At 35.6% G+C, this 26,380-nt stretch overlaps 1 protein-coding gene across 3 annotated transcripts in view; it reads right to left on the bottom strand.

Annotated features, from left to right (window-relative positions):
• The window catches only part of LOC134846483 (neuronal acetylcholine receptor subunit alpha-9-like), a 62,282-nt gene that overhangs the window by 26,619 nt on the left and 9,283 nt on the right, over window positions 1-26,380 (bottom strand). For 2 of the 3 annotated variants that reach the window (XM_063863857.1, XM_063863858.1), the window contains exons 3-10: window positions 15,743-15,867; window positions 12,044-12,088; window positions 10,367-10,476; window positions 9,385-9,507; window positions 8,440-8,544; window positions 6,099-6,263; window positions 2,644-2,789; window positions 1,670-1,779 (exon numbers count right to left, since the gene is read on the bottom strand). In XM_063863857.1, coding sequence (XP_063719927.1) covers window positions 1,670-1,779; window positions 2,644-2,789; window positions 6,099-6,263; window positions 8,440-8,544; window positions 9,385-9,507; window positions 10,367-10,476; window positions 12,044-12,088; window positions 15,743-15,867 — 929 coding nt within the window. The remainder of the gene's footprint in view (window positions 1-1,669; window positions 1,780-2,643; window positions 2,790-6,098; window positions 6,264-8,439; window positions 8,545-9,384; window positions 9,508-10,366; window positions 10,477-12,043; window positions 12,089-15,742; window positions 15,868-26,380) is intronic. The other variant, XM_063863859.1, reaches the window with a different exon arrangement.

Genomic DNA, 26,380 nt, shown 5'->3' with positions numbered 1-26,380 from the left:
TCTTTGTCGTACCAAGGTTCAAGCATTCTCCTTAATTTGTGATTGAGTTTCGTTTTTGGATCAAGTCTTGAAACGTCACACTTGCTTGAAAATCATCCTCGATTTCCATTATAGTCTTAATTTGAAAATGGTGTCTCTCCGAAAACAATTGTTGTTTCGCAAGACAAATTTTTTCACTTCTGCTTTTTCACCAAAAAACAGTATATTCGAACAACATCATGCACAAAATTCCCTCCTGGCAAGCTTGTCTGCAAAAAATCTTCTTCTGGAAGAAACAATTTTTCACCCTTTCTGCTTTTTAACGAAAACACAGTCAATTTGAGCATCAAGATGAACAGTCTTTTCTTCTGGCACATAATGAAAATAGGAGCCAAACTCCATCAGCTCAATAGCCAGTCTTTTTATTATGGTTGATGCTGTTTTCGGCAATTCTCCGTCCTGAAAAAGGAAGCACTACAAGGGTTTGTGCTCACTTTCCAATTGATTTTAAGCTGGGGTGAAAGATGCTCCAACCGTGTCACAGCAACTCAAACCTACCATAGCTTCTCGTTCTATGTTTGTGAATGTCCACTCGGTTGCTGATAGCTTCCCTGGAATATAGATCAAAGGATGATCTTCTTTGATTTGAGAGAACTCCAACAACTACCTGTTTGGAAGCATCGGTGGTCACTTTCACCAGTTTAACCAAACACTAAGGATGCACAACTGGTTTCGAGCACAGGTCTTGTCTGGTTTACGGAAAGTTTTTTCCCGTTTTTCAGACTACGCGAAGGCTGTCATCGGAAGTTATTGAGCGGAAACATATTAATAATAGAACTCATCGATCTGGCTTCATTGATATGATAATAAAACTGTTTTTTTTTTCATAACCATCAGCTCACTGCCACAATGAGTTTCTTATTGGTCATGGCAATTTTTGACTGTCGGTAATGTTCCCCATTGCTCAAGTATTGCCTACCTATATTTAGTTTTTGTCTATGAACGCTTAACATCAAATGCGCGTCTTAAAATTATTGTGAGAATAAACCATTTTGTGATACGAAGCAATCAATAAATTAGTGGCTAAAAATAGGACTCCTCTTTCCTATCCCGGGTTGAGGTCCCAGACCTGAACGACCTGAACCGCACCCGGATCGAGACCCAAATTTCATAGTCGCGCCGAGTGTTTGAGCCCGGAAAGCCTGGACATCAAGTCGCAAAAGCCGTACCGTGGGTCGCGAAAGTCGCGCCGTGGGTCGGAAAAGTTGCACCATGGGTGGCGAAAGTTGTGCCGTGGGTCGAGAAAGTCGCGCCGTGGGTCGCGAAAGTTGCACCGCGGTTGGCAAAAGTGGCGAAACTATGGAAATAAGACGCGGACCTCGACCCGATTATCAAAACAAATTACTGAAGGTGGATCAATCAGATTCGAGATTCCATTCGGGACCCCGAATGACCGAAAGACCGAAGGCTCAATTTCTGCGACAGCCCACGAAAACTGTGATAGCCCCCGAAAACTGGGAAAGCCAATCAAAAAATCAGCATTCACACATTCGAAAGAATTAACGTGAAAATCCTCAAGCTGTTGACAGATTGTAGAGCGCTGATTCTGTGATTGGTTGAAAATTATACCTATTAGATATTCTTCTGTTATGAGAGCAGTCCCTCCCCCTATAATTACTGTTCTACTCACTATGGCTGGTACTTTGTGTTCTGTGGGGGAGGTGTGGTAGAGACGCAGTACTAGCATGGTGGTCACGAGAGTCATGGCCGACATGCTGATCCACACCACCAGAAAACCCTCTGCAACAAAGTCAAAATAAATCCTTCCATTGTAAACAGAAAGTAAATAAAGACAAATAACTTTTCATTTAAATAATAAACAAAATAAAGAATCCATTGTTTACCGTAAACAAGCAGAGCTAGGATTTTCTCGAGGGGTGTATTTTCCTAATTCGGCCGAATAAATTTTTCGAGCTGTCCCCAATTTAAAAAAAAAAAAACAGGCATAAAAAGCCGCTTAAAGCAATTTTTGGAAAATTTTTCAGAAAGTGTTTGCTCCCCCCTGGAAAATAGGATTTTCTATAATTAGGATTTTTGTTCATATTGTCCAATTGTCATGAAATTTGACATGCAGACTAATTAGGCCATGACAAAATTTTTTGATTGTCATAATCAGCCATGTGACGAAAAATGGCCGGAAAATGAGTCGAAAATGGTATGTTGGCGTCAACCGCGCCCTAAGAAAAATTTTAGGGTTGCTCGGCCTAGAATGGATACCCCAAAATAGAGGCAAAGGGAACGCTCCTCCCCTAGAACCACATGTGCCAGTAAACTTTTTCGACTCCTCTTATGATTGATGCCCTAATATTTGCTTACATGACCGATGACTACTTTTTTTATTTATTTATTTTTAGAAAAGTGCAGAGAAAAGAAATTCTTTTAGACATTTATTTGTAAGTAGGTTTTCAACAAAAAATGCAATTTCACGGCTTTTATAATATAAAAGTTAATATATATTGGCGCTGAAAAACAGCCGGCCTAACATCAATTTCAGAAACAATGATTAGAGTGGATCCCCTTTTTAACCCCTTTAAATTAGGACCCCGATGTTTGGATCTATATGCGTGGTTGAGCGTGCGTTTTGCTTTGATTCTGACTTCTTACGTATGATTGGCAGTTCCTCTCCCGTGTGGGGGAGCATGGAGGAGATTGCGAGCAGGTTGACACAGAGAGCAAGGAACAGGGTGATTCCATAGCCCATCTTCTCCCCACTCTCACACGGCATCAGGAAGTTGATCAGAGTCAAACAACTAAAGTGACCATAAAAATGTTTCAGACGGATAAAGGGCAAAAAATTTTCATGATTGAAAAATTTCCTTATTTTGTTGTCAAATATTTTTGGCTCCCTTCTAACTTTTTTTATCTATTAAGAGATAGGTAGGATAGAAGTATCAAGATAGAATCACTGGTGCAGTGAATTTTACACTTAATTGTAATTTATGCCAACATCTAAACTCAATGAGTTGAACTGTGAGTTGTTTTGCACTTTTTATGGAATCAATCCAAACTGAGTTTGGGCAATATAATTAACCCAAACTTTGGATAAATAGTCAATTTTTTTTCTTTCATTATGTTCCTACAGTTGCGTGTGTTGCGAGACTAAAATCAAAGAAAAACTAGTTAATTAAGAATAAACTATGACTTCTTCAGCTCAATTTTTGGCTTGTTTGTTTTTTGTTCAGAACTTTTGTTCAGAACTTTTTCTGGCGTGTTTGTTTTTTGTTTCAGAACTCAAAAAACATTTCAGGAACTTGTACAAACTCTTGCAAGTTTACGCTCTCATTTATCTTTCAGCGTGATTTCAGCGTGACATTTATGTGGCTTTTGATTTTTTTCGAAAACATGCAAAATTTTTATGCTAAATAGAAGGCTCTTTTTATTTGAGCAGGTGCCGCTAAAAAAACAATTAACAGTTTCTATATTCAGTATGCATTGAACATTTTCCAGCTGTATAAAAAAGTTAGTTTCAGTTTTATTAGTTTTGTGTTTATCTTTAACAAAAAAAACTGTTAGTTAGACATTCTCCTGATGATCAACAAATTAAAAATGATGTGAATTTATCTATCAAAAAAAGGAAAAATGAAAAAATATATTAAGTGGTTCATTTAATGTCATTATTTTTTCAATCATTTAAAAAGAGAATTGATATGATTAAGTGTTATCGTATAAACATTCTGTAGATCACTCCAGATTTCCACCAAATTTGCTTTGGAAAAAAATGGATTTTGAACAGTTTTCCCGGTTTTTGATTTTTATTTTGGATTTGCTGAAGCTATAAATGTTTGATGATAAATGATTGGTAAATACGTCGTAATCAACGGTTAGTTAAAAACAACAACACTAATACTGCATAATTTGTTTCAAAACATTACAAGTCTTCATAATCTACTTTTTGTCAAAAAACTTTTAGTTGAAAGCTGGAGAAACATTCTTGCTAAATTTTACTAAACCTTGCTATTACACTACGTTGATAAGACCACTCAACAGGCAGAAGGCACGCTGCAGCCACTGACTCAAAACAAAATGCAGCCTTCTGATTCTTATCAACTTTAAAGTAAAGCCTTATTTTGAACCGTTTTTCTGGCTTCGATCAAAGATACAAAAAATCCAGCAATGAAAAAATTGCTGTTTTGAGTAGTGTATAAGTATCTTGTGAGTAAATTGATGAGTGGCAACGTTTTTTAATCATTGTGTTTGTTAAATATTTTTTATGCCCTAGGCTATGTTTTCTCTCGATGTTTCAAAGTTATGAAAAAATTTCTGTAAAAAGATTTTTAAAACGTTTTCAATTGTTTCGACTTCCTTTATGTCAGTGCACGGGTTTTTTGTTCAGATTTTTCTTAATAAATTGACTTAATAGTTGTGCTCGGGTGGTTTGTTCTCCAGACAAATTTTGACTATTTAGTTAGCATTTTTTGACAGAAATTCATTATACCATTCTAAAAGTTTTATGATTCACCTGTGGTTTTTTCATAAAGTTATGGGGTTTCAAAATTGCCAATTTGAGACAAGTAATGAGCGATATATTTCGTGCTATTAACGCGTAGAGCAGAGTTATAAATCGTCAAAGAAATAGTTACAAACTGAATTGAGGAATGCTATTTGGTGTATTTATTAACTAATTATATGCAAGAAATATCACTCTGTACTTTACGTAGCTTGTGGGGGCATCGTTTTCAAAATAGGTTTCAGTTTTTTTTTAAAAGTTTTTCTTTTTAAAAGTGAACACTAGTCCATAGACCTTTCTAATGCAGCCGGATTCTTGTTCCACTTTCCCACACACTATATTTTTTCCTTTTCAGTTTTTTAAAATCTTTTATCATGGATGAATGCGTGACCTCAAGGTATGTGACCTCAAGGATGTAAGGTTTGAAGAGTTATGTTCAAAAAAGTTTGTTCGCCATGACTCATGACAACGTAAAACTAGTTTTTCCGAAATGAAATCGAATTTTAGGGAGAGAGGCAGTGTAAGCGGAAAATAGCCGGTAGTCGGAACCATTCAGGACTTCGCGTAGTCTTTTTTGACTTGAAATCAATAAGTACGAGCAGTCTTGGTTGACAAAATTGGGTTAATCAACAATCAACCCAATTTTGTCAAAATCATCTTCATTACTTGCTATTTACAATTGACTATATCAAAAATTTACATTTTTGCAAACTTATAAGTTAACAAGTACTTTTATCATCTGATTGACAGCATATGCGTTAGGCGGGAACTAATTGAATCATTTGGTTTGTCAAATTTTAATCTGGGATGAGTTGTTACGAGCAAAGTTACGAATGATTTTGAGCGTGACTTTGCGATGTATGCATGCGAAGTGCGCAGCAAATAGCAATCTGGTAACTTATTTCCAGCTAAAATTACAAGAAAACTAAAGGATGGTTTTTCATAATTCCAACTCCAGTATATTCAGTGTGATACAAAAAAAATCCATAAGAACTTGTAATCTTGATGACGAAAATTGATCAAAAGAAAAAAAACACCGTTGATAGATATTTTGGTAAATTTTAAGAACATTGGAACAGCTTTTCATGAAACTGTTTTCAACAAACGACAAAAATCAATAATTCAACAGAGATGTTAAAACCAGGGTCGTATCTAGGATTTTCTCAAAGGGGGGGGGGGGTTTTTCAAAAAAATTCCAAATTTTGTCGACCTTTTTTCTTACGCGCGCTCCCCTCTTAAATTTAGTATATATTGGCGCCAAAGGCGCCATTAGAAAAATTTTAGGGTCCGTCAGCCAAAAATGAATATCTCAATATAGTTCAAAGGGGGACCCATTGGGTCGGCAGGGGATCAAGTCCCTGAAAGAAGGCGTCCGCCCACACCCCCGATCCCCCACTAAATCCGTCCCTGCTGGTTAAAACGGTTAAAATTGAAAATGCTCGATTGTGATATTTTGTACTATTTATCATTTTTTTAATGCTAGGGGTTTGTCGATGGTTTTGTTTGCTCTTTTACATCTATCAGCGATGGCTTATTGATCTTTCGCTCCATTTGATTGCTCCACCACTCATGTTAAAATAGACAATATTGATCATAAACTGTAAGTCATCACCTGGTAAATGAGGTGGGCAGTACAGTGTTGAGTAGCATGAACGAGGGCCGTCGGCTCAGTTGGAGACTGAACACCAGTTCGGTGTACTTGCCCATCGGCTCTTCTGCCGAATTATGTCTCACTGTGTACTTCTGTAGATCCCACTCCATGTTATTCATGTAGTTGCTACAACACAAAAAACATAAGACAAAAGTTTTTATAAAGTTTTGTTACTCCCACTTTTGTTCAAATTTTGATAAAGGGATTGATTATTTGCGCTCGTCGTTGTAATTTTTGTTACACTTTGCCCTTCTTGTTTGTTATACCATCTGAAAGCTAGTGATATCCTGCGCTCAAATTTAGACAAAAAATCAAAATTATCAAACCAGTTTTTCGAGAACTCTTTGAAAATTTCGCCATGTCGTTCAAAGCACGACTGGAAGGGATTTAAAATGAAATATCACTCATTACATTCTGATCATTATTTGTGGTGCCTGATTTTGCGTGAAAAAAAAAGAAGAAAAATTAAAACAACTCGAGACAAAAGTTTTTTTTTCAATTTGAGCACAGCCGATGAGAATGTAATGCGTGGATGGACATTCGGATGTTAGCTTTTAAAAGAAAACGAAAAACATTTACGAGAAAACAAATCTCATACAAAACTGCTCATGTCAGGGCAAGCCATGATTGCTCTGACTCTCTTCACCGTCAATGAAAGCGGTTTTTATGAAAAAAAATTAGAGAAAAAAGGCACAAGAAATGATGAAATTTTTTTTTCAAAAAGTGAAAATTGCATCAACCGATTTACGACTTTGAGCTTGAGATGTTTTTTCTTCCGGACAAATTTTGTTTTATTTTTGGCCATTTTGGCGAAAATTTTTATACCACTCGCGCGTGATATATCAACGCGCGATAAAACTTATCCCATTGAAGCTTAATTAAATTTTATTTGAATGAATTGATGCTAACTATGTGCTATCAATGATATGCTAAAATACGTAAAATATATCATTTTGAACCTTTCACAGCGTGTGGGGAATATTAGCAAACAAATTAAAAACAATTTTGGAAAAAAAATTTTAAATTGTTTTGGCACAATGCTTTTTAACATAAAACCCTGCGGGTCAATCAAAAATGCACACCAGGCAGTTTTAACATCAAAAAAGGCTTGTCAATTCCAAAAAGGCTTGCTGAGAAGCAAAATTTGACTTGTATCTTGAAAAGAGACAAAAATCAAGTTTTCATGCAACTCCTTCAATTATGAGTTTTAAAAATTCGCCGTATTTATGTAATTAAGTAATTTAGTAATTTTATATAATTGTTCCTACTTTCGCAACGAAAGTAACGGAATATTTGTGCTCGGGTTGGGCTTTTTTTTCAGACAAATTTCGACTTTTTAACTAGCCATTTTTGACACAATTTTTCAGAAAAGATTTTTCACCTGTGATCATTTTTCGTAAAGTTACGGGGGTTTAAAGGTTGCCATTTAGGCCAATTTGGGTCAATTAACGCGCGATATATTTCGCGCTATTAACGCATAAGCGAGATTTAATCCGTATTAAAAATCGTTCCAAATTGATTCAAGGAAGCTTATATGTCCTAATTGATTTGTTAATAAGAGCAAAATCTATCACTTTATGCTTAATATGGTGTGTGGGGTATGTTTTCACAAAAAAAATCTCAAATTTTTCAAAAAATTTTTTATTTTATTTTAGTACATTTAAATATTTCATGTTTTTGCTGCTCCATAGACCTTAAAATGCAGTAGGATTGGAACATTCAGGGCTTCACCCTGATACGAGCAGTCTTGTTAAGTATAAAAAGCTTCTTTTTTTACAAATATTATGGATAGAACTGCATGACAATCGTTTACCTTGCATAGAATTAATTGATACGTTTTTTTCTTTGCGCGCAAGTCAACCCGGGTTATCATTGAAAACTTCGCAATTGGTCTGGAAAAACAATCGACGGAGCACAAATAATTCCTTCATTTTTTTGAAAATCGGAACAATAAATATTCCAAAATCCAATTAAAAGCTTGGTTTTGGTGGCTTAGTTTTTAAGAAGATTTTGATTGCAGCGCAGTTTGTTACGATGGAGAAAGCTAAGCCGCTACGCCTCAGTAGAATTTAGCTCATCATATTGCATAAAAAAACATAATTTGGTTGTAAAATTTGAAAATATTGAGCTAGTTATAACGATTTAACTTTTACTTTTCGCTGAATCAGCAGTTTCCGAGATCGACTTTGACCTCGCCGGGTAAGTTATGATAATGGAATTGATTTTCGCTAAACTGGCCGTTTTCCCAGTCATAAAGTAGTTAGTACATGTAATTGGTGTTAACTTCCTGTTAATAACTCACAAGATGCCGTTGGCGTACAAGCCCGGGCCCACGTCGACTTCGCTCGGCGGATAGGACCAGGAGCCCACACTTATATTGCACACATGGGTATCGTAGGGGAAATACCTGCCAAAGATCAAAGGCGCTGATTGCAGAGGAAAGTCCATATCCGCTTCAAGGCCCATTTACTCAATACTTCGCTTTCGACGCTCATTTTTAGCAAGGTGATAGATTGAGGGAAATTCTAGACCGTTCTGAGATTCAGTAGCGGATTAAGGGGGGGATGAAACACGTACACGGTCCAAAACATCACCCTTTTGTTTTTTATAACACTCACTTTGAATCGAACCGCGCCTTCTGAGGTATCAAATGCCTTTCAAAATTTTTGAATTTTATGGTTCCGAAATTTGTATGTCAATGGGTGAATGTTTGAGCGGGTATGGGTTTACGATTTTCTGTAGATCGTCCTTTCAGCTTTTTTTTTCTGGCTTTCCCAGATCAAATCGTTCCAGTTTTCCGCCAAGCTGTTTTACAAATAATTCAGCTCAGGGCAAAATTTCCAGTTTTCAGCCACACTGTTTTTACAAAGAATTTAGGTCAAGTTGAAATCTCCAGTTTATCGGCAAATTGTTTTTACAAAGAGCTTAGGTCAAGACAAACTTTGTAGTTCTTTGCCAAACAGTTTTTACAAATCTTTCAGCTCAGGGCAAATTTTCCCTTTTTCCACCAAACTGTTGTAACAAATCTTTCAGCTCAGGGCGAATTTTCCAGTTTTCCACCAAACTGTTGATACAAATCTTTCAGCTCAGGGCAAATTTTCCTTTTTTCCACCAAACTGTTGTTACAAATTTTTCCGCTCAGGGCGAATTTTCCAGTTTTCTACCAAACTGTTTTTACAAAAAATTTAGGTCAAGGCGGAACTTTCTTTCCAGTGTTGATCTCTCTTTTGAGTGAAGCTAAACTCACTTGACATTGACTGAACACGCGGACTTGAGGTAGAGGGGCTGTTGCATTGTGACCCTACCATCACTGCTTACTTTTGGGTTGGTCAGCACCTGCTCCAGACTCTTCACGTCCCCCCAGTTGATCCTCAAACACAATATTTATCAAACTCCCGTTTTTCAAATAGGGGAAAAAAGAAAGCTAGGGAAAGTTTCGGCTCATTTACTACTCACTAAATTTAATAAATGCTACACTCATAATCAGGGCCGGATTTTGGGCACGACTCCCGCCACTCAGAGGTTGAACCCCCTCTCCGTCCAAAGCGTCCCAACCTTTGGTTCTATTTGCGACATCCATTATCGCCCGACCATCGCTAATATATTTCTATACTAATTTTGAAAGAAGAGCGCATTGCATTGATTTTACATTTCCAACGAAAATTCCTTTGTTTTAGGCCGCCGGCGGACTAAATCCCCTAGGATAAAATTTGCCGGATAAAATCCCGCCGGATAAGACCCCATAGGATTACATCCCCAATAAATCCCGTTTAGGCAGACCTCGGAAAATCAATTTGGCGGCCAAAAAAGGGTGGACAAATTTTTCACATTGTTTTTTGAAAATCCGTTCCACTCTTGACTTTAAATCCATCCATCATCAAAATCCTAGAGCCATCCTGCTCATAATGAGAAATTATTCATTAAACTGAAATTAGCTTAATGAATTTTTCTCAGCAACTGAATTCTAAATGAAAATTAAAGGAAAATTAAATCAAGTCACAGCTCATCTTACTTTAAAAGTTAATGCGCACCGGGTCATAGATGGATCACATACCACCATTTAGATGCTAAGGGTCAAGGCTAATGAGCGTTTTAGAAATTTTTGAACTCATGCATTGACCTTCTATTTAATGAAGAAGTTAGTGATATCAAAATTTCACAGAAAATTGAGCATTTAGTCAGCAAATTAATCAGGCGACAATGTTCGGCTCGAACGGTGTTCGGGTTACCTTTGAGAGACGTTGATGTCTGGTAGCCATATCTTCGACTTGTCTGCCCGGATAGAGCTCACATTTCCAAACTCGGCCGGATTCCATCGTAGGAACTCATCAGACCAGCTCTGTATAAACGCAACTGATTTTTAAATTTGTTTTTTATGGTACGTAGACTTAAGTTGTCGCCCCCTGCCCTTTGAAATTTAAGACTAAGAACAAACAAATAGCCCAAAACACAATTGAGCCTATGAAAAACCGTTGGAGTGCATGGTGTAAAGCTTTTAACTGGAATCACTTACTATAAACACGAAACTAACACGAATTTAATCAGTTGCTATTAACACGAAACACCCGGGTTGACTAAAAATGCTAGTCATACAATTAACAAATTTTGAAAAATGCTATTCAAACACTTTTTATGCAATTCCATTAGTACAGAATATTGTATGAAAGGTGTATGATAAGTGATTTTTCATATATAGAAGTTGTATGACCAGTTTTTTCCAATAAACCAAAAAATTTGATGAGAACTCAAAAATTCTCGAAATTTTGGAACCGATAACCGAATACTAGTGACAAAAACCTTGGCTTACACAAAAAAGTCCCCAAAGGTTTGACGGTTTTGCATTTACAATGCATTAGAAACGGATTGAATTGTCTAAAAGTTGTTTTACACAAATGATATACTAAAAATATCAAACTTTCAAATTTTGGCGAAAAGATTTGAAGACGATCTTTTTTAATTAACCCAGGCATAAATAAACATGCTATACAAGAGAAAGAGGAGTTTTGAGCATTAAAGAAAAGTTATCCAGAGAAATGGAAGATAATTTAACTTTTGTGTATCCAGAATTACGTCATGCACATAAAAATTAAAATGTTGCATGTTATTTTGAAGTTATTTTGAAAGTATTTTGAAAAAAAATTTCGAAATTACTTTGAAAAACAAGTAATTTTGAAGTTAGAGGTCAACTTCAAATTTTCTTGGAAAATTTTTTGTTGCCGCCATCAAAAAAATGCTAGTCATAAAATTTCATTTTTTATTTGGTATGATACACCGACTTTTATGTCAAAACACGAAAAAATTTCTTTAAAACTCGATGGCGATTTTAGCAAAGTGTATGAAATTTGTAAGACTAGTGTTTTTTCTTAAACTTAGTTTATGGAATTGTAAGATTAGCATTTTCGGCCTAAGGAGGTCAACCCGGGAATGCATTCAGATGATAGGAACAAAAAATTGTGGTTTCTGTTGTTCGCAAAGGATCTATCGAAAGCTATTCAGTCGGTCTAACATTAGTCAGTTTCTCTTTTTTGCCCACGTTCCAGACCAGTTTTTTTTGTTTAGCGGACCAAGGCTGCTTTCGTTCAATAAGTAGCTCATTTTTTGCAAGTCGGGGCAGTTTTTTATAGTAAAAACTCTAATGTGGCACGATTATTGCAGCCAAAAGTTTTCAGACTGTAGTAAAACTGACGCTAGAGGTCAAGTGAGAGCTCGTAGCTCATCCTCTCAACGCTATTTTTTGTCATGGCAGAAGATCAATTACTCTTGAATTGCTAAGCTAAGCTATTCCAAGCAATACAAAATATAGAAAGGTGTAAATATACCCTATAACAGAAAAAACTCTTATACAATTTGCAAGAAAACACAGACTGTTAATGAAAGCCATATGGTATCAGTTTAACTTCACGTACCAGTTCGACCGAGTAGATAGCTGTGAGTGCTTGCTGGATGATATTCTAAACAAACAAACATTCACAAATGGAGCACTGATATCATTTATGTCGAAGCTCTTGTTTTCGGAACAGCAAGCTGCTTTTATCATGGCAAAATCCAAGTTGCTCCAATTACCTTTTTTTCTTATTCTGTGCTTGGAAATAATTACATTTATTTCTAGAAAAACATACAATTTTTCAAGGATTTTTAAAGTTTTTACAAAACTGCTCCTCCTACTTTATTCAGAACTTCGAGTTATGAAGTGTACATGGTTGCACGCATCCATCCATTACTTGCAAAATTCCAATTTTTATCCAACGCATCAGATGAGGTCCGATTGGCTTAACTCACCTTTAAAGAGTTTTTGAATAAACATTTCTACTCAACGGAATACAATGTAAAAAGCGACCTATTTACCTCTTTAAAAAATCATGAAATAAATTGCAATAGACGAGTTCATACCTGAGCTATTTCAATTTAAAACTTTTGGAGCTACATCAGAATCCTATTCATGGCTGTCCCAGGGGTCCCCGTGTTCCTTTATATCTTAGCTATTATTAGTTGGCCGAGCTCTTGGTTCTTCTCTGTTTTTATTCCAATGTGCATTTAAATATGATATGACAGATGAAAACCGAGTTATCTGGATGAAGCGCTTGCCTAACTGGTACTAATTTTTATAATTTCCTTTGTAAGTTTTAGTAGGAAACTCATGTCAAATCTAGTTTGTGTTATAGCATTGTTTTTATGATAAAACTACATTTTGTTTTCCCTACAGAATGATTTCATATTCGTAACAAAATTGCTCCTATCAAGGTGAAGACGAGAATATTCCGACTGCCTTCGAAAGTCTTTAGAGCAGCATTTGCTTTTAATAATGATGAAATTTTCAAACAAAATGATAAGAAACTTAGAAAAAACTTTTTTCATAATAATCCCTCCACGCGCCTTATTAAGTACATTTTGTTTTCCCTACAGAAAGATTTCATATTCGTAACAAAATTGCTCCTATCAAGGTGAAGACGAGAATATTCCGACTGCCTTCGAAAGTCTTTAGAGCAGCATTTGCTTTTAATAATGATGAAATTTTCAAACAAAATGATAAAAAACTTAGAAAAAACTTTTTTCATAATAATCCCTCCACGCGCATTATTAAGTACATTTTATTTTCCCTACAGAAAGATTTCATATTCGTAACAAAATTGCTCCTATCAAGGTGAAGACTTGAATATTCCGACTGCCTTCGAAAGTCTTTAGAGCAGCATTTGCTTTTAATAATGATGAAATTTTCAAACAAAATGATAAAAAACTTAGAAAAAACTTTTTTCATAATAATCCCTCCACGCGCATTATTAAGTACAAAGTGATAGTTTTGCTCATAGAAACGTTGCCATTATGAAAACATTTTGCTTCAATCAACTTGTAACAATTTTTAAGAGGAATTAAATCTCAACATACGCGTTAATAGCGTGAAACATATCGCGCGTTAATTGTCTCAAATTGGCCATATTGACAATGTTTAAACCATCAAAACTTTACAAAAAATGATTACAGGTGAAATAATTTATTTTGAAAAAAGTTTGAGCTGAAAAAAGCAAGATCTTTCGGCTGATATAATAAATTTTGTAAAAAAAAAACCCAATTTAAATGTTGAAATTTGGCTGGAGAAAAAAATATCCCGAGCACAAATATTCCGTCGTTTTCTTCAAAATTGGACCAACAAGACTAATCACAGGTTCCGGCTGACTGCCGTTGAACGCGCAGCCTATGTGATTGTTTTTAGTACAAGCATCATTTTTTTGAAATCTTTTTATTCAAAAACAACGAACAGTACAAAAAACAAACTTCAACATATCAACGTATGTTTCAAATTTATTACTCTTAGCCACCTATCATTTGAAAAATTATAACAGAATCAATACTTTTTTGCATAAGTAAAAAAATGCAATTTTCCGATAAGAAAACGAACCCTGCACAATATTCTATCCCGTTCTTTGGAAATTGGAGCTCAGATTGAAGTTTTTTTTGAAATAGATTTTCTGATATTTTTGTAATATTTTGCTTAATTGGTTGAGCTAGACTTCTGTTTTTATGACATTTTTTTAGATATTTTGTTTTATTTTACTTAAGATATCATAATTCTTGTAATAAAATTGCAAGAGTTTGCAACATAGCAATTCCGCATCAAAGACTTACAGGTTCAATTTTTCTGGCAATGGGCAAGATCTTTTAGGATAATTTATTTTTGCTGTGTCGAAGGAAGCCAATTTTTTGAACTATTAAAAATATTACCAAAATACTACCCGTACAGTGTGCATTCACTAAGAAGGATCTAAAATTAAGTTTTTTAAAATATCAGATTTCAAAAGAGTATTGAAGTGTTAAAGTTGCAATAGCGTTCAAATGAAATTTTGAGTTTTAGCTATATCATCGTTTAAAAAAAATTAATAACTAAATTAGTCTCCTGAAAAAAAGTACAATACAATTTCCCAAATTCCCAATTTTTATCAATTTGTCTTCTCGATGTTTTATTTTTTTGTCAAAATTTTGAGCTCATATGTTTTCAAACTTTAATTGAAAACTACTAGAAACAGCTTTTTTTTGATCTACATGTGTTTAACTTTGCAGCATACGAGATTTTAGTTCACTATCTCAGACATAAAAATTTCGAGCTTAATTCTCTTAGCTGTCTAAATCTCAATTCTCAAATGAAAAATAGAAGAAATTTTACATCTCTCTTGAAAAAAAAAATAAAAGAACTAATAAGTAATTTTGTGTTTAAACCTTCAATTGACGGACTTTTTTTATTGCATGACAAACTTAAGTAAGTTATGTTCTGTTTGGAAAATTAGAAATTATAAGCTTGTTTTTGCCCTTTTTTATTTTATGGTTTGTTGCATTTTGAAAAAAAAAAATGAATGCGGAGACAACAATCGAATTTCAAATTTTCCATGCAATGAAGTTAAAACCAATTGAGATCGAATTACCTAACTTTTTTTAAAATTTTCAATTGTTTACTAATACGATCGTAATATTTTGTACAAGATGTTTCCATAACGCAAATCTTTCTATAAAATTATCTCGATAATGCCTTTTTTCAAACCAAGTCGACACTTATCTGACGTGGGAGCGTTCACTCAGCCGCAATATCATCAAACCTCAAAATCCTTAAGCTGAAAAATGAACTTGAATCATAGAGCACTTGTCAACGTATAAAAAAATTATATCCAATAATTTTCGTGTGAAAAAATTACTAGGCTAAAAAAAATTGTTTAACCTGGTTTTTTCAAACTAAGACGGAATGAATCGAGTAATTTATCTCTTAAATTTTTCTTAAAATTAGTTTTCATGTAATCCTTAAAAAGTTTCAACGTTTTTATTTGGCCAATACGCGTTGTTGATTTATTTTGGCTTGTTATAAGTTTATATCTGTTTCGGTTTGTTAACCCTTTGGCTTGTTGACAAAAAACCTTGGGTTACTTGATTTTTTTTTGCAAGTTTTTGTCAATGAGTGCAGTTAAAAAATGTTCACCAAAAATTTAGCTTATCTTAAGCCACAATTTCTTAACCAATCCCAACATTTCATTATTTGAAAACTAATTTTAATTATTCCTCCTCAAACCAGTTTCCTATCTCTAATTTTTATCTCTAAAAAGTTAAAGAGTTAAGTGATTACTAACCAGATCCATGATTTGGTTGAGTGACATTCTGACATAGACCACTACAACCTGTGACTTGTTTCTCACCGGCCTTTCTGTGCTCAGGTAATCCTCAAATAGAACATCGCTCACCTGCTTCTCTGGACCTAAAAATAGAAAAAAGAAACTAAGTTATGAGAGGATCGGAGGAAATCAAATACTAAATAGTTTGAGAGGATCGTAGGATATCATACAGCAGTTTCAGCTTTAGATCACCGTCTGTTTTTTATCTAAATTCAGATGGATAGGCTCGTACAACTATTTAGTCTAATACTGATTTTAGTCCTACTCTTAACTGCTTCTTTCAAAAGAGCTAAAGAAAAGTGGGACCTCAAATTTATTCGTAGATCATCCAATATTGGTCTGACCAGTGAGCTGGTCAGGGTTCGCAAGAAAAAATTAGCGGTTATTTATGAAATATGGTTGGTTGATAACAAAAAACATTACAATTGTACAATCATATCGAAAAGTTATATCTAGAGAAATGCAAGCAATTGTTTGTAAATTTTTGTTTAGACATAATGTTCAGCTTTAATTGTTCAACCACTGAAAAGTGCAAATACTTTTATCACGTTTTTGTGGTAGTCTCAAAATTTAACAAGACTGTATGTATGAGGGCAGAGCTAAAAAACTCCGGCTGCCTTTTAAACTTCATGGAATAGTTTTGATTAAAAAATTACAAGAAACTAGGAAAAAGAACAAAAATTACACAAAAAAGAAAAAAGATGCAAAATCCCCGTGCTATCATGAAAATTTGAAGGTTGAAATCGCGTCTAATTATATGATAGTTAGTCGAAACATTTTAACTTGCCTCAAGTCGCTTTGGAACGTTTTGAGCAGGTTTAAGATTTCACCGACGCATTGGTGGCAATTTTGGACACCCATATCCCAAAAAAATCAAAAGTGAAATTTCAACACTTTTTAGATGATAGAAAACCTTTCAAATGTGACTTCTTGAAAACTCAAATCTGGTGGTCTGATGAAACAAATCACACTGCGCGCAATTAATCCAGCAAAAACGAAAATCTGGCGCATTTGGCAATAAAAAAATTAACACATATAACAAAAAAAAACATATAAATCAGAACATCAAAAAACGTTACAAAAAATTTTATTCACTGTTACCTACCTTGTTCATTTGTCAATGTTTAGACAAGCAACGTGGTTAGCCTGTTGAGCAATTTTTCAAAAACAAATTGCCCGGAGGCCTAACCCGGAAGATAATTATTACATTGACAATAGCGCATTTAACCAGCCCTATTAAGCTATGGCACTTTTGCAAGAGCTCGACTTGTAAATTGCAGCGCGCGTGCGATATAAACCAGTGATCAAATGTGTGCAACAAGGGTGCACAAAATTTTTCGAACTATTGGCAATTTGGCCCTTTTTCCTTTTTCCCCCACATTATAGGAGCTTCATTTTTGTAGTGGAATGAGTGGTTTTATGAGGTTGAGTATGGAGACCATATATGTTTGTCGTGGCCTTATAAATCTGTATACCAATTTTCATATTAATCGGACAATGAGATCAATAAATTTACTTGTAAAAGTTTGCAGATGGGGGTAAAAGCAAAAGGAGCCGGCAATTTTTTTCAATTAAAACGGTAAGTTTCTTGGCTCTTATGCAGTTTCCCCCCTTTTCAAATTCAATTTTGAGAAAATGATTTATTGTCATAATGCATCGAAATTTGGCGTGGTGCACAAATCGACAACTGTGAGCAGATTTGATCTTCATATTTTATAGCGCAACATCACGCATTTAGCCGTAATAACACGTAAAACAAACATAAAACTCGGTATTTTCAAAAAAGGGAACTGGAAAAGAGCCAGCTACTTAATTTTATAGCCTGATTTTTAGTCTCCAACAAACAATTGTGAAAGACACATGGCTATCAAGAACTTATGTTCATTCTTAAGGGTACCAAAGCATGATAAGTTTGCGAGGAAAGTGCTTTTGAAATTCCAACTTTTGGCCTAAAAATGTCTATAAAACCTGTTCTTTTTCAGTTATATTGTATTAAATATATTTTTTTTAAAATCTGTTTCTGGTTCGAAGCTTTTCGTAAGAAGGTGTCTTTTTAAAATTTTGCGATGGCTCGAAAAGTGACTTTTATCGACTTTTATGAAAAAGAAACAGTCGTCAAAAAAATTGTGAAAATTTGAAGGAAAATCCATTGAATGACTTCTTATGTCATGTGACCATAAACTTAAGTGAGAAAACTTGAAAGAAAAAACAAATGAGTTATTACTGCAGAAAACGACGGGCTTTAACCTCCAAAAATATAGAATTAGCATAATATTGGCAATTAGTTATGTGATAATTTTTCGTTGAAAAACAGACTTATGTATTAAAACATGAATCAAAAAACTTCATTAAAGGAAGAAGTGCAAACAGAGGGGAAAATGCGATGAAAGAACAAATTATGAACACAAATCTTTTGATCAACAGACAAGCACTATCTCAGAAGTCAAACACAGACCATGATGAGAAACATCAATGATAAAATGTCAGCAGTCTTCAGTCACTGAGTCATCCGTAGGGATAATAAATAAGGAAATAAATCAATGAACTAAAAGTACATAAACAACCAATTGATACATAATGTCAAGATATCATGAATGTTACCATAGTGCTATTAGAGACTTAAATGGATTTAATTACATATAGAAGTTCTACTAAAACTATGCGTGCTGCACTACCTATAAATTAATGCCCGGGTCGAGATTCCGATCAAAAACCGCTCAAGTTTTGAACGGTTTGAGTGGTTTTCCAGCAAGATTTGAGCGGTTTGAGCGATTTTTTGGAAAACCGCTCAAATCGCTCAAATTTTTCTTTAAAAAACCGCTCAGAAGCCGCTCATTTCTTGCGGCAGTTTTGAACGGTTTTTCACGCACAATTTTTGAGGAGTTTTTGAGGAATTTAATTAAAAAAACGATCAAAACCACCAAAAAGCCCGGAAAAGGCAATGTGGTGCTAAGAAGCAGTTGAACCCGGGTCGAGGTCGGGGACTTATGTTGCTACCATTGCGACCCAAATCGGGTATGTTCCGATCATTGCGACTCAAAATGGGTATAATGCGACTTTGCGCGACCGAAAAAATTTTGTGCAACCTTGCGCGACCCAAACAACATGTGTTACGACTTTGTGCTACCCAAAAAAAGTATGGTGCGACCGACCATTGCGACTCAAAATCGGTATGTTGCGACTTTGCGGGAGCGAAATAATTGCGCGATTTTGCCCGAACCACAAAAAAAATTTTGCGACTTTGCACGTTCAAAGTGATTTGACTTTTTGTGGTAGCGAATTTGTTGTTGACCTAAAAATTTTGCTTATATTTTAAGTGGGAACCATGTGTAGGCCTCCTCGTGACGGTCCTGTTTCAGATCAGCAAATAAGTTGATCTAGCTAGATGCACATTAAAATACATATATATTGGATTATTTTTCAACTTGCATCTGTCTAACGTTTATGCAAGGAAAAAATTACTTCAGCTGCTCGAAACTTTATAATGCGCGACTCATGTTGCAACTTGCGCAAGCCATGTTGCGACTTATGTTTCGCGCGACTCATTTTGCAACTTGCGCAAGCCATTTTGCGACTTATGTTTCGCGCGACTCATGTTGCAACTTGCGCAAGCCATGTTGCGACTTATGTTTCGCGCGACTCATGTTGCAACTTGCGCAAGCCATGTTGCGACTTATGTTTCGCGCGACTCATGTTGCAACTTGCGCAAGCCATGTTGCGACTTTTGTTTCGCGCGACTCATGTTGCAACTTTCCCGGGTCTAGGTGCTCGAGTTCTTTCTTTTGCTTTCGTCTACGCTTTCTTTTGGGCATTCATTACAATTGAATATTGTTCTTTGTGTTTTTGTGGAGCTGAAGGATTTATTAGTCAGTCGTTAGAAAAAAGGAATAATTGAAGTCAAAAGTGGTGTGCCGCAAAGAAAAGTACTTGGTTTGTTGTTGTTCAACTTGTACGACCAAGGCAAGCAGAAGTTCCACAATCAAATCAGTTGGATAAAGCGAATTAACGTGATTTTCGACAATGGCAAATAAGCCGTGGTTTAATTTCAGATGTAGTTTTTGATAATCTGAATAGATGTTTTTGGAATCTATTTCTTGTGACGTTTCGGACAAGTTAAAATACACCCACCAAGGCAACTTAGAGGGGCGGAAGTTGCTTGGTTTCAAATTGGAATTTTCAGTAACTTGGGCATTTGAATCCCAGGGCTGAGCAATCTCATTGTAAAAATAAATTTTAGCGTGGTCTATTTAACTTGATTTGTTTAGTGTGAAGCATGTTAACTTTTCGATATCATTCCCAAGCTACACCAGCCCTTTTAATCGGTGGGCTTTTGTAAGCCATACTCTTTGCATTAAGAGTTTTTCTGATGACCTCTGGTTCTATTACTCTTACTAAAAGATCTACACCAGAATCAAGGTTGATTTAAAGGCCTAACAGATTCCCTCCTGTGATGTTCTACACATCTAAATAGTTGGGAGCACTAGGAATATTGAGTTTGGGTCACGTGCTGATTCCACGTGCAGGTTGATTTGAGGTGGTCCGAACAGGACTTGAGGTGGTCATCTGATTGCTTAGTTTATTTGTTGAAAGTTTTTCTGTTGTTTTAATCAATTTATTGATTGTTATTTAGCATTCTGTTGTTGTGGTTGCGATTTTGCCGTCGCCCAAAGAATGCTCAAGGTTAATGGGACCAGCTGCAGGCATTCTCGCGCCGCGCCTGTATTTGATCACCCATTAAAATCACATATATACTGGATTATTTTGCTGCTTGCATCTCTTCTAAAGTTTTGCGCAATATGCTGGATTGTTTGCCTAATTTGAAGCAAGGTTTGAGCGGTTTGAGCGGTTTTTTAGACGATTGCGCTCAAAAATTTAGTTCAAAATAAGCGGTTTGAGCGGTTTTTGAGCGGTTTATCTTAAAGCACCGCTCAAAAACCGTTCAAACCGCTCATTATGAAGCAAGATTTTGAGCGCAATCGTCTTAAAAAACCGCTCAAACCGCTCAAATCTTGCTTCAAATTAGGTAAAAAATCTCGACTCGGGTGACCATATGGGATATTAATTATGGATTTCTGGATCTCATTTGATTGAACAGAATTAAGACAATGCATTGAATTCCAGTTTCGAAAGGATAAAAAACACACAGAACTGAACTACGCTCAATATAAGAAATACGTTTAGCGCACATTGAAATGAACGGAAACAAAAATAGCGAGCTCAAAGAAGTTGCAATTGGTATGTTGCGAATTAAAGAACACTATAAAAGGCGTTGGTGATATCTTTTTTTGAGTTCTTTTCTCCAAATTCAAGAAACCCATCAAAGAAGAATACAAACGCCAAAAAATCTGACCTAGTTTTGCATACATATATCAAAGCAATGAGAAGAAACAGATAAAACACGTGCACAATCTAAGATTGATCATCCCTTGGGGTACTTATGATTTTGAGTCCATGATTCACAACGCTTATGGTTTTATGCTCCGAGCATAAGTATTACCTCACTTTCTTCAAAGTCGGAACAAAATCCTGTAAAATGGAATAGACGACACAAAAGCAGAAAGTTCCAGGTGAAAAACATAAAAAATCTAGAGCAAAACATTTCATAATCCTTTATCAAATTCAATAACATCAACCTCACTTATCAATACTGGCAAGTTTATGAAGAACATACTAAGGGTCAAAGAAAATAAAAATAATAGTAGTTAAAAAACGGACATGCCAATGATAATACCCGGGGTGACTTACAAACTTGAAAAAAAAACATACAATCAGGGGCGGATCTAGGATTTTCGCGGGAGTGGGGGCGGATTTTCAAAAATTTTCGAAAGTTTCGTCGACCTTTTCTTTAGGTCGACCAATTTGATTTTTCGAGCTTTCCCAAAGCACTAAAAAGTACCTGTTTTGGCCTAAATTTGTGCTCCGCAGGCAAAAATCTGAAAAAATGGGCCAAAAAAGGCGTTTTTAAGAACTTTTTAAAAAATGTTGACCAAAAAATGGCATTTTTTGTCGGCGCGCGCTCCCCCCTCAAAATTAGAATAAATTCGCATTGAATACGCTTTTAGAAAAACTTTAGGGCCCCTGCTTACAATAACATTCCTTGCGAGAAAATTATTTTTCATACCATTCCTCACTTTGAGTGCAGGGAAAAAATTTTAGCCAATGGTTTTTGTAAATGAAATTTGTTTCATGATTTTTTTTACTTCATGTATAACTTTTTCCGAAATTAAGATTCCAAAACTAAAAGAAAATCAGTGCACATACAAAACAGTCCCATACAAAACAGTCTCATACAAAAGAGTCCGAAACATCAAAAAAAAGTTTCTGAAAACAGTCTATAAAAAACCATTTGAATTTTTTGACCTTGATCTTTTGGCGCCGACAGAATTGATCTGCTTTTGTAATCAAAGATCAAAAAGCCAAAGATGGAACAAAATTCGGATGAAAGTCAAAGGCCTCACAGTATAGTGGTTTAAGAGTTAGAATCACTCAAAAGGATCCAATCCCCAGCGGTTCAAAAGTTTTTCCAGTTTTCAGAAAAAAGTTGAAAGTCGGGTAAATTTGATAACGGCTGTATCTAGGGTACAACAAAGGGTTCAACCTTCAAAGGATTGAGCGGTAGGAAATGAAAAATCATCACCTCGCATGGTTCATTATTTTGCCGGTTTCAAATCGACTCTAGCTCAATTTTGAAAAATCAAGGAAATTATTTGAACTTGGAAAAGTTTTTATTGCTTGGCATGGTAGAATAAATGTCTGATTATATATAAATATTATAAGTAAACTCTTTCAAAAACCCAATGATATCGTTGGGTTGATTTGACCGAATTATATGATTAAGGTTTTGTCGAGTTTTTCGTATTTAGCTTTTTTGGGTCTTTCTTTTACCCATATAGTGGTTCTTGAAATTTTAAAAACTGTTCAGAAAAAAAAACTGTAAATTGATACTAATTGAGGACTATTCTCATGATGAAGTGACCGGACAGTGAAAAAAGTTCAACCAATCAGAATCAGTTGTTTTGTTTTTCTTTTTTTTCGAAATCATATCTGTGACAAGTTTTTCTTAAACATTTTCGAACTTTCATTTCAAACTGGCAATGTTTGAATATTTTCAAAACTGCAATCTGCTAACTTTTTTATTGGTCAGTTTTGCTTAAATTGAGATTTTTGCAACTTCTGTGAGATTTTTGAATACATTAATTTGATTAGCTGAAAATAACTGAAAATAAATTCCAACATTTGATCCCTCCATGAAGAGGGCCACTACCATTCTATTTTTTATCGTCAAACTTTGATTACAATTTCTTTTTTCGGTCAGCTTTTTTTTGTCATGCATACATTTTTTCTAACAGTATTTCCGAATTCTTTTGCTCGTCCTGGGGTTTTTTGATCAGATTCAGAAATGAAGGATGCTTACTGTTGACCAGTTTCACGAAATAGCTGTTCCAATCTTCTAAGCGTTGTTGGTGCGGGGAAGTTCGAGTTTTACTCTTATATGTCAACTCCCTTGCTCCATGTCAAATCTGGGCTTCTGCCGTGCTCGTCTCACTTTTAGTAAGGATACTGAGAAGGCGACAAAAAAATTGATTTTTTTTTGTCGGATAGCAGAGCGTAAAGAATAGGAATAAGGCATCGTTGAACAGAAGTGTGTCTTGTATAAGCTTCCACGTGCAGGTTGATTCAACGTGCAGGTTGATTTGAGGTGGTCTGAACAGGACTTGAGGTGGTCATCTAATTGCTTAGTTTATTTGTTGAAAGTTTTTCCGTTGTTTTAATAAATTTATTGATTGTTATTTAGCATTCTATTGTTGTGGTTGCGAATTTGCCGTCGCCCCAAAGAATGCTCATTGTTAATGGGACTAGCTGCAGGCATTCTCGCGCCGCGCCTGTATTTGATCACCAAATAAGCTGTTCTAGCTTACTGCCCATTAAAATCAAATATATACTGGATTATTTTGCTGCTTGCATCTCTTCTAAAGTTTTTCGCAATATGTTGGATTGTTTGCCTAATTTGAAGCAAGACTTGAGCGGTTTGAGTGGTTTTTTTAGATGATTGCGCTCAAAAATTTAGTTCAAAATAAGCGGTTTGAGCGGTTTCTGAGCGGTTTATCTTGAAGCACCGCTCAAAAACCGTTCAAACCGCTCATTCTGAAGCAAGATTTTGAGCGCAATCGTCTTAAATAACCGCTCACACCGCTCAAATCTTGCTTCAAATTAGGTAAAAAATCTCGACTCGGGTGACCATATTTTATGACCATTTTATCCACGGGGGAAAGGACCAACACAAGAGCTGTACAGCTCATCACGGCGAACCGCTGTTGTGCCCGTGCTATGGGATAATAATTATGGATTTCTGGATCTCATTTTTTTGGACAGAATTAAGACAATGCATTGAAATCAAGTTTCGAAAGGATAAAAAAACACACAGAACTGAACTATGCTCAATATAAGAAATAAGTTTCGCGCACATTGAAATAAACGGAAAAAAAAATAGCGAGACAAAGAAGTTGCAGTTGGTATGTTGCGAATTAAAGAACATTATAAAAGGCGTTGGTGATATCTTTTTTTGAGTTCTTTTGTCCAAATTCAAGAAACCCATCAAAGATGAATGCAAACGCCAAAAGATCTGACCTAGTTTTGCATACATATATCAAAGCAATGAGAAGAAACAGATAAAACACGTGCATAATCTAAGATTGATCATCCCTTGGGGTACTTATGATTTTGAGTCCATGATTCACAACGCTTATGATTTTTTGCCCCGAGCATAAGTATTGCCTCACTTTCTTCAAAGTCGGAACAAAATCCTGTAAAATGGAATAGACGACACAAAAGCAGAAAATTCCAGGTGAAAAACATAAAAAATCTAGAGCAAAAAATTTCATAATCCTTTATCAAATTCAATAACATCAACCTCACTCATCAAGACTGGCAAGTTTATGACGAACATACAAAGGGACAAAGAAAATAAAAACAATAGTAGTTAAAAAAAGGGAAATGCCAATAAATAATACTGGGGGTCCATTTTAAACTTGAAAAAAAAATCATACAATCAGGGGCGGATCTAGGGTATCGCGGGGGTGGAGGCGGATTTTCAAAAATTTTCGAAAGTTTTGTCGACCATTTTTTAGGCCGACCACTTTGATTTTTCGAGCTTTCCCAAAGCACTAAAAAGTACCTGTTTTGGCCTAAATTTGTGCTCCGCAGGCAAAAATGTGAAAAAATGGGCCAAAAAAGGCGTTTTTAAGAACTTTTTAAAAAATGTTGACCAAAAACTGGCATTTGTTGTCGGCGCGCGCTCCCTCTCAAAATTAAATGCGCTTTTAAAAAAACTTTAGGGTCCTTCACCAAAAATTGATATCCGAAAATAGTGCAAAGGGGGACCTCCGAAGCCTCGAGGGGGGGGGGGGGCGTCAGCTTTCCCTAAATCCGCCCCTGCTTACAATAAAATTCCTTGCGAGAAAATTGTTTTTCGTACCATTCCACACTTTGAGTGCAGGGAAAAAATTTTAGCCAATTGTTTTTGTAAATGAAATTTGTTTAATAATTTTTTTTACTTCATGTAAAACTTTTTCCGAAATTAAGATTCCAAAACTAAAAGAAAATCGGTGCACATACAAAACAGTCCCATACAAAACAGTCTCATACAAAAGATTCCGAAACATCAAAAAAAGATTCTGAAAACAGTCCCATACAAAACCATTTGAATTTTTTGACCTTGATCTTTTGGCGCGGACAGAATTGATCTGCTTTTGTAGTCAAAGATCAAAAAGCCAAAGATGGAACAAAATTTGGATGCAAGTCAAAGGCCGCACAGTATAGTGGTTTAAGAGTTAGTGGTTTACTTTTTGTCATGCATACATTTTTTCTAACAGTATTTCCGAATTCTTTTGCTCGTCCTGGGGTTTTTCGACCAGATTCAGAAATGAAGGATGCTTACTGTTGACCAGTTTCGCGAAATAGCTGTTCCAATCTTCTAAACGTTTTGGTGCGGGGAAGTTCGAGTTTTACTCTCTGATGTCAACTCCCTTGCTCCATGTCAAATCTGGGCTTCTGCCGTGCTCGTCGTACTTTAAGTTAGGATACTGAGAAGGCGACAAAAAATTGATTTTTTTTGTCGGATAGCAGAGCGTAAAGAATAGGAATAAGGCATCGTTGAACAGAAGTGTGTCTTGTATAAGCATGATAGAATACATTGGGAGCAAAAACGTCCCATCACAGAACCAATCATCTGATGAAGATAGAGTGTCTAACTCAGGTTGGAGACCAGAATCGTGAACAAAGAACTGCTCTCCATCGTGAGTTTTTTGAAGAGCCAGTGGTAATTCAAAGCCATTCAGTGAAGTTGGCTCTGCCATCTTTGGTCTTTTTTACAAAACAAACGGATATGCTGTGTCTCGGTTCAAATCACGTTGGGCGGAGAAAAAAGTCTGCCGTAGTGTTACATCAAATACTGCTGCTCGATCTTTAAGTGTTTTTCTGATTTTACGTTTTTTGATGTCAGCTGGATTATGGAAGTGGCAGTGATCTTTAACGATCTCAACGGAGTCCTTTGCAACCATTGCAACTACTTTAAGCGCAACGTCAGGAAAGTGAGTT

Source organism: Symsagittifera roscoffensis, chromosome 5, assembly GCF_963678635.1.
Source record: "Symsagittifera roscoffensis chromosome 5, txSymRosc1.1, whole genome shotgun sequence".
Taxonomy (NCBI): Eukaryota; Metazoa; Xenacoelomorpha; order Acoela; family Convolutidae; genus Symsagittifera; species Symsagittifera roscoffensis.
This window is presented reverse-complemented; position numbering and strand designations above follow the sequence as displayed.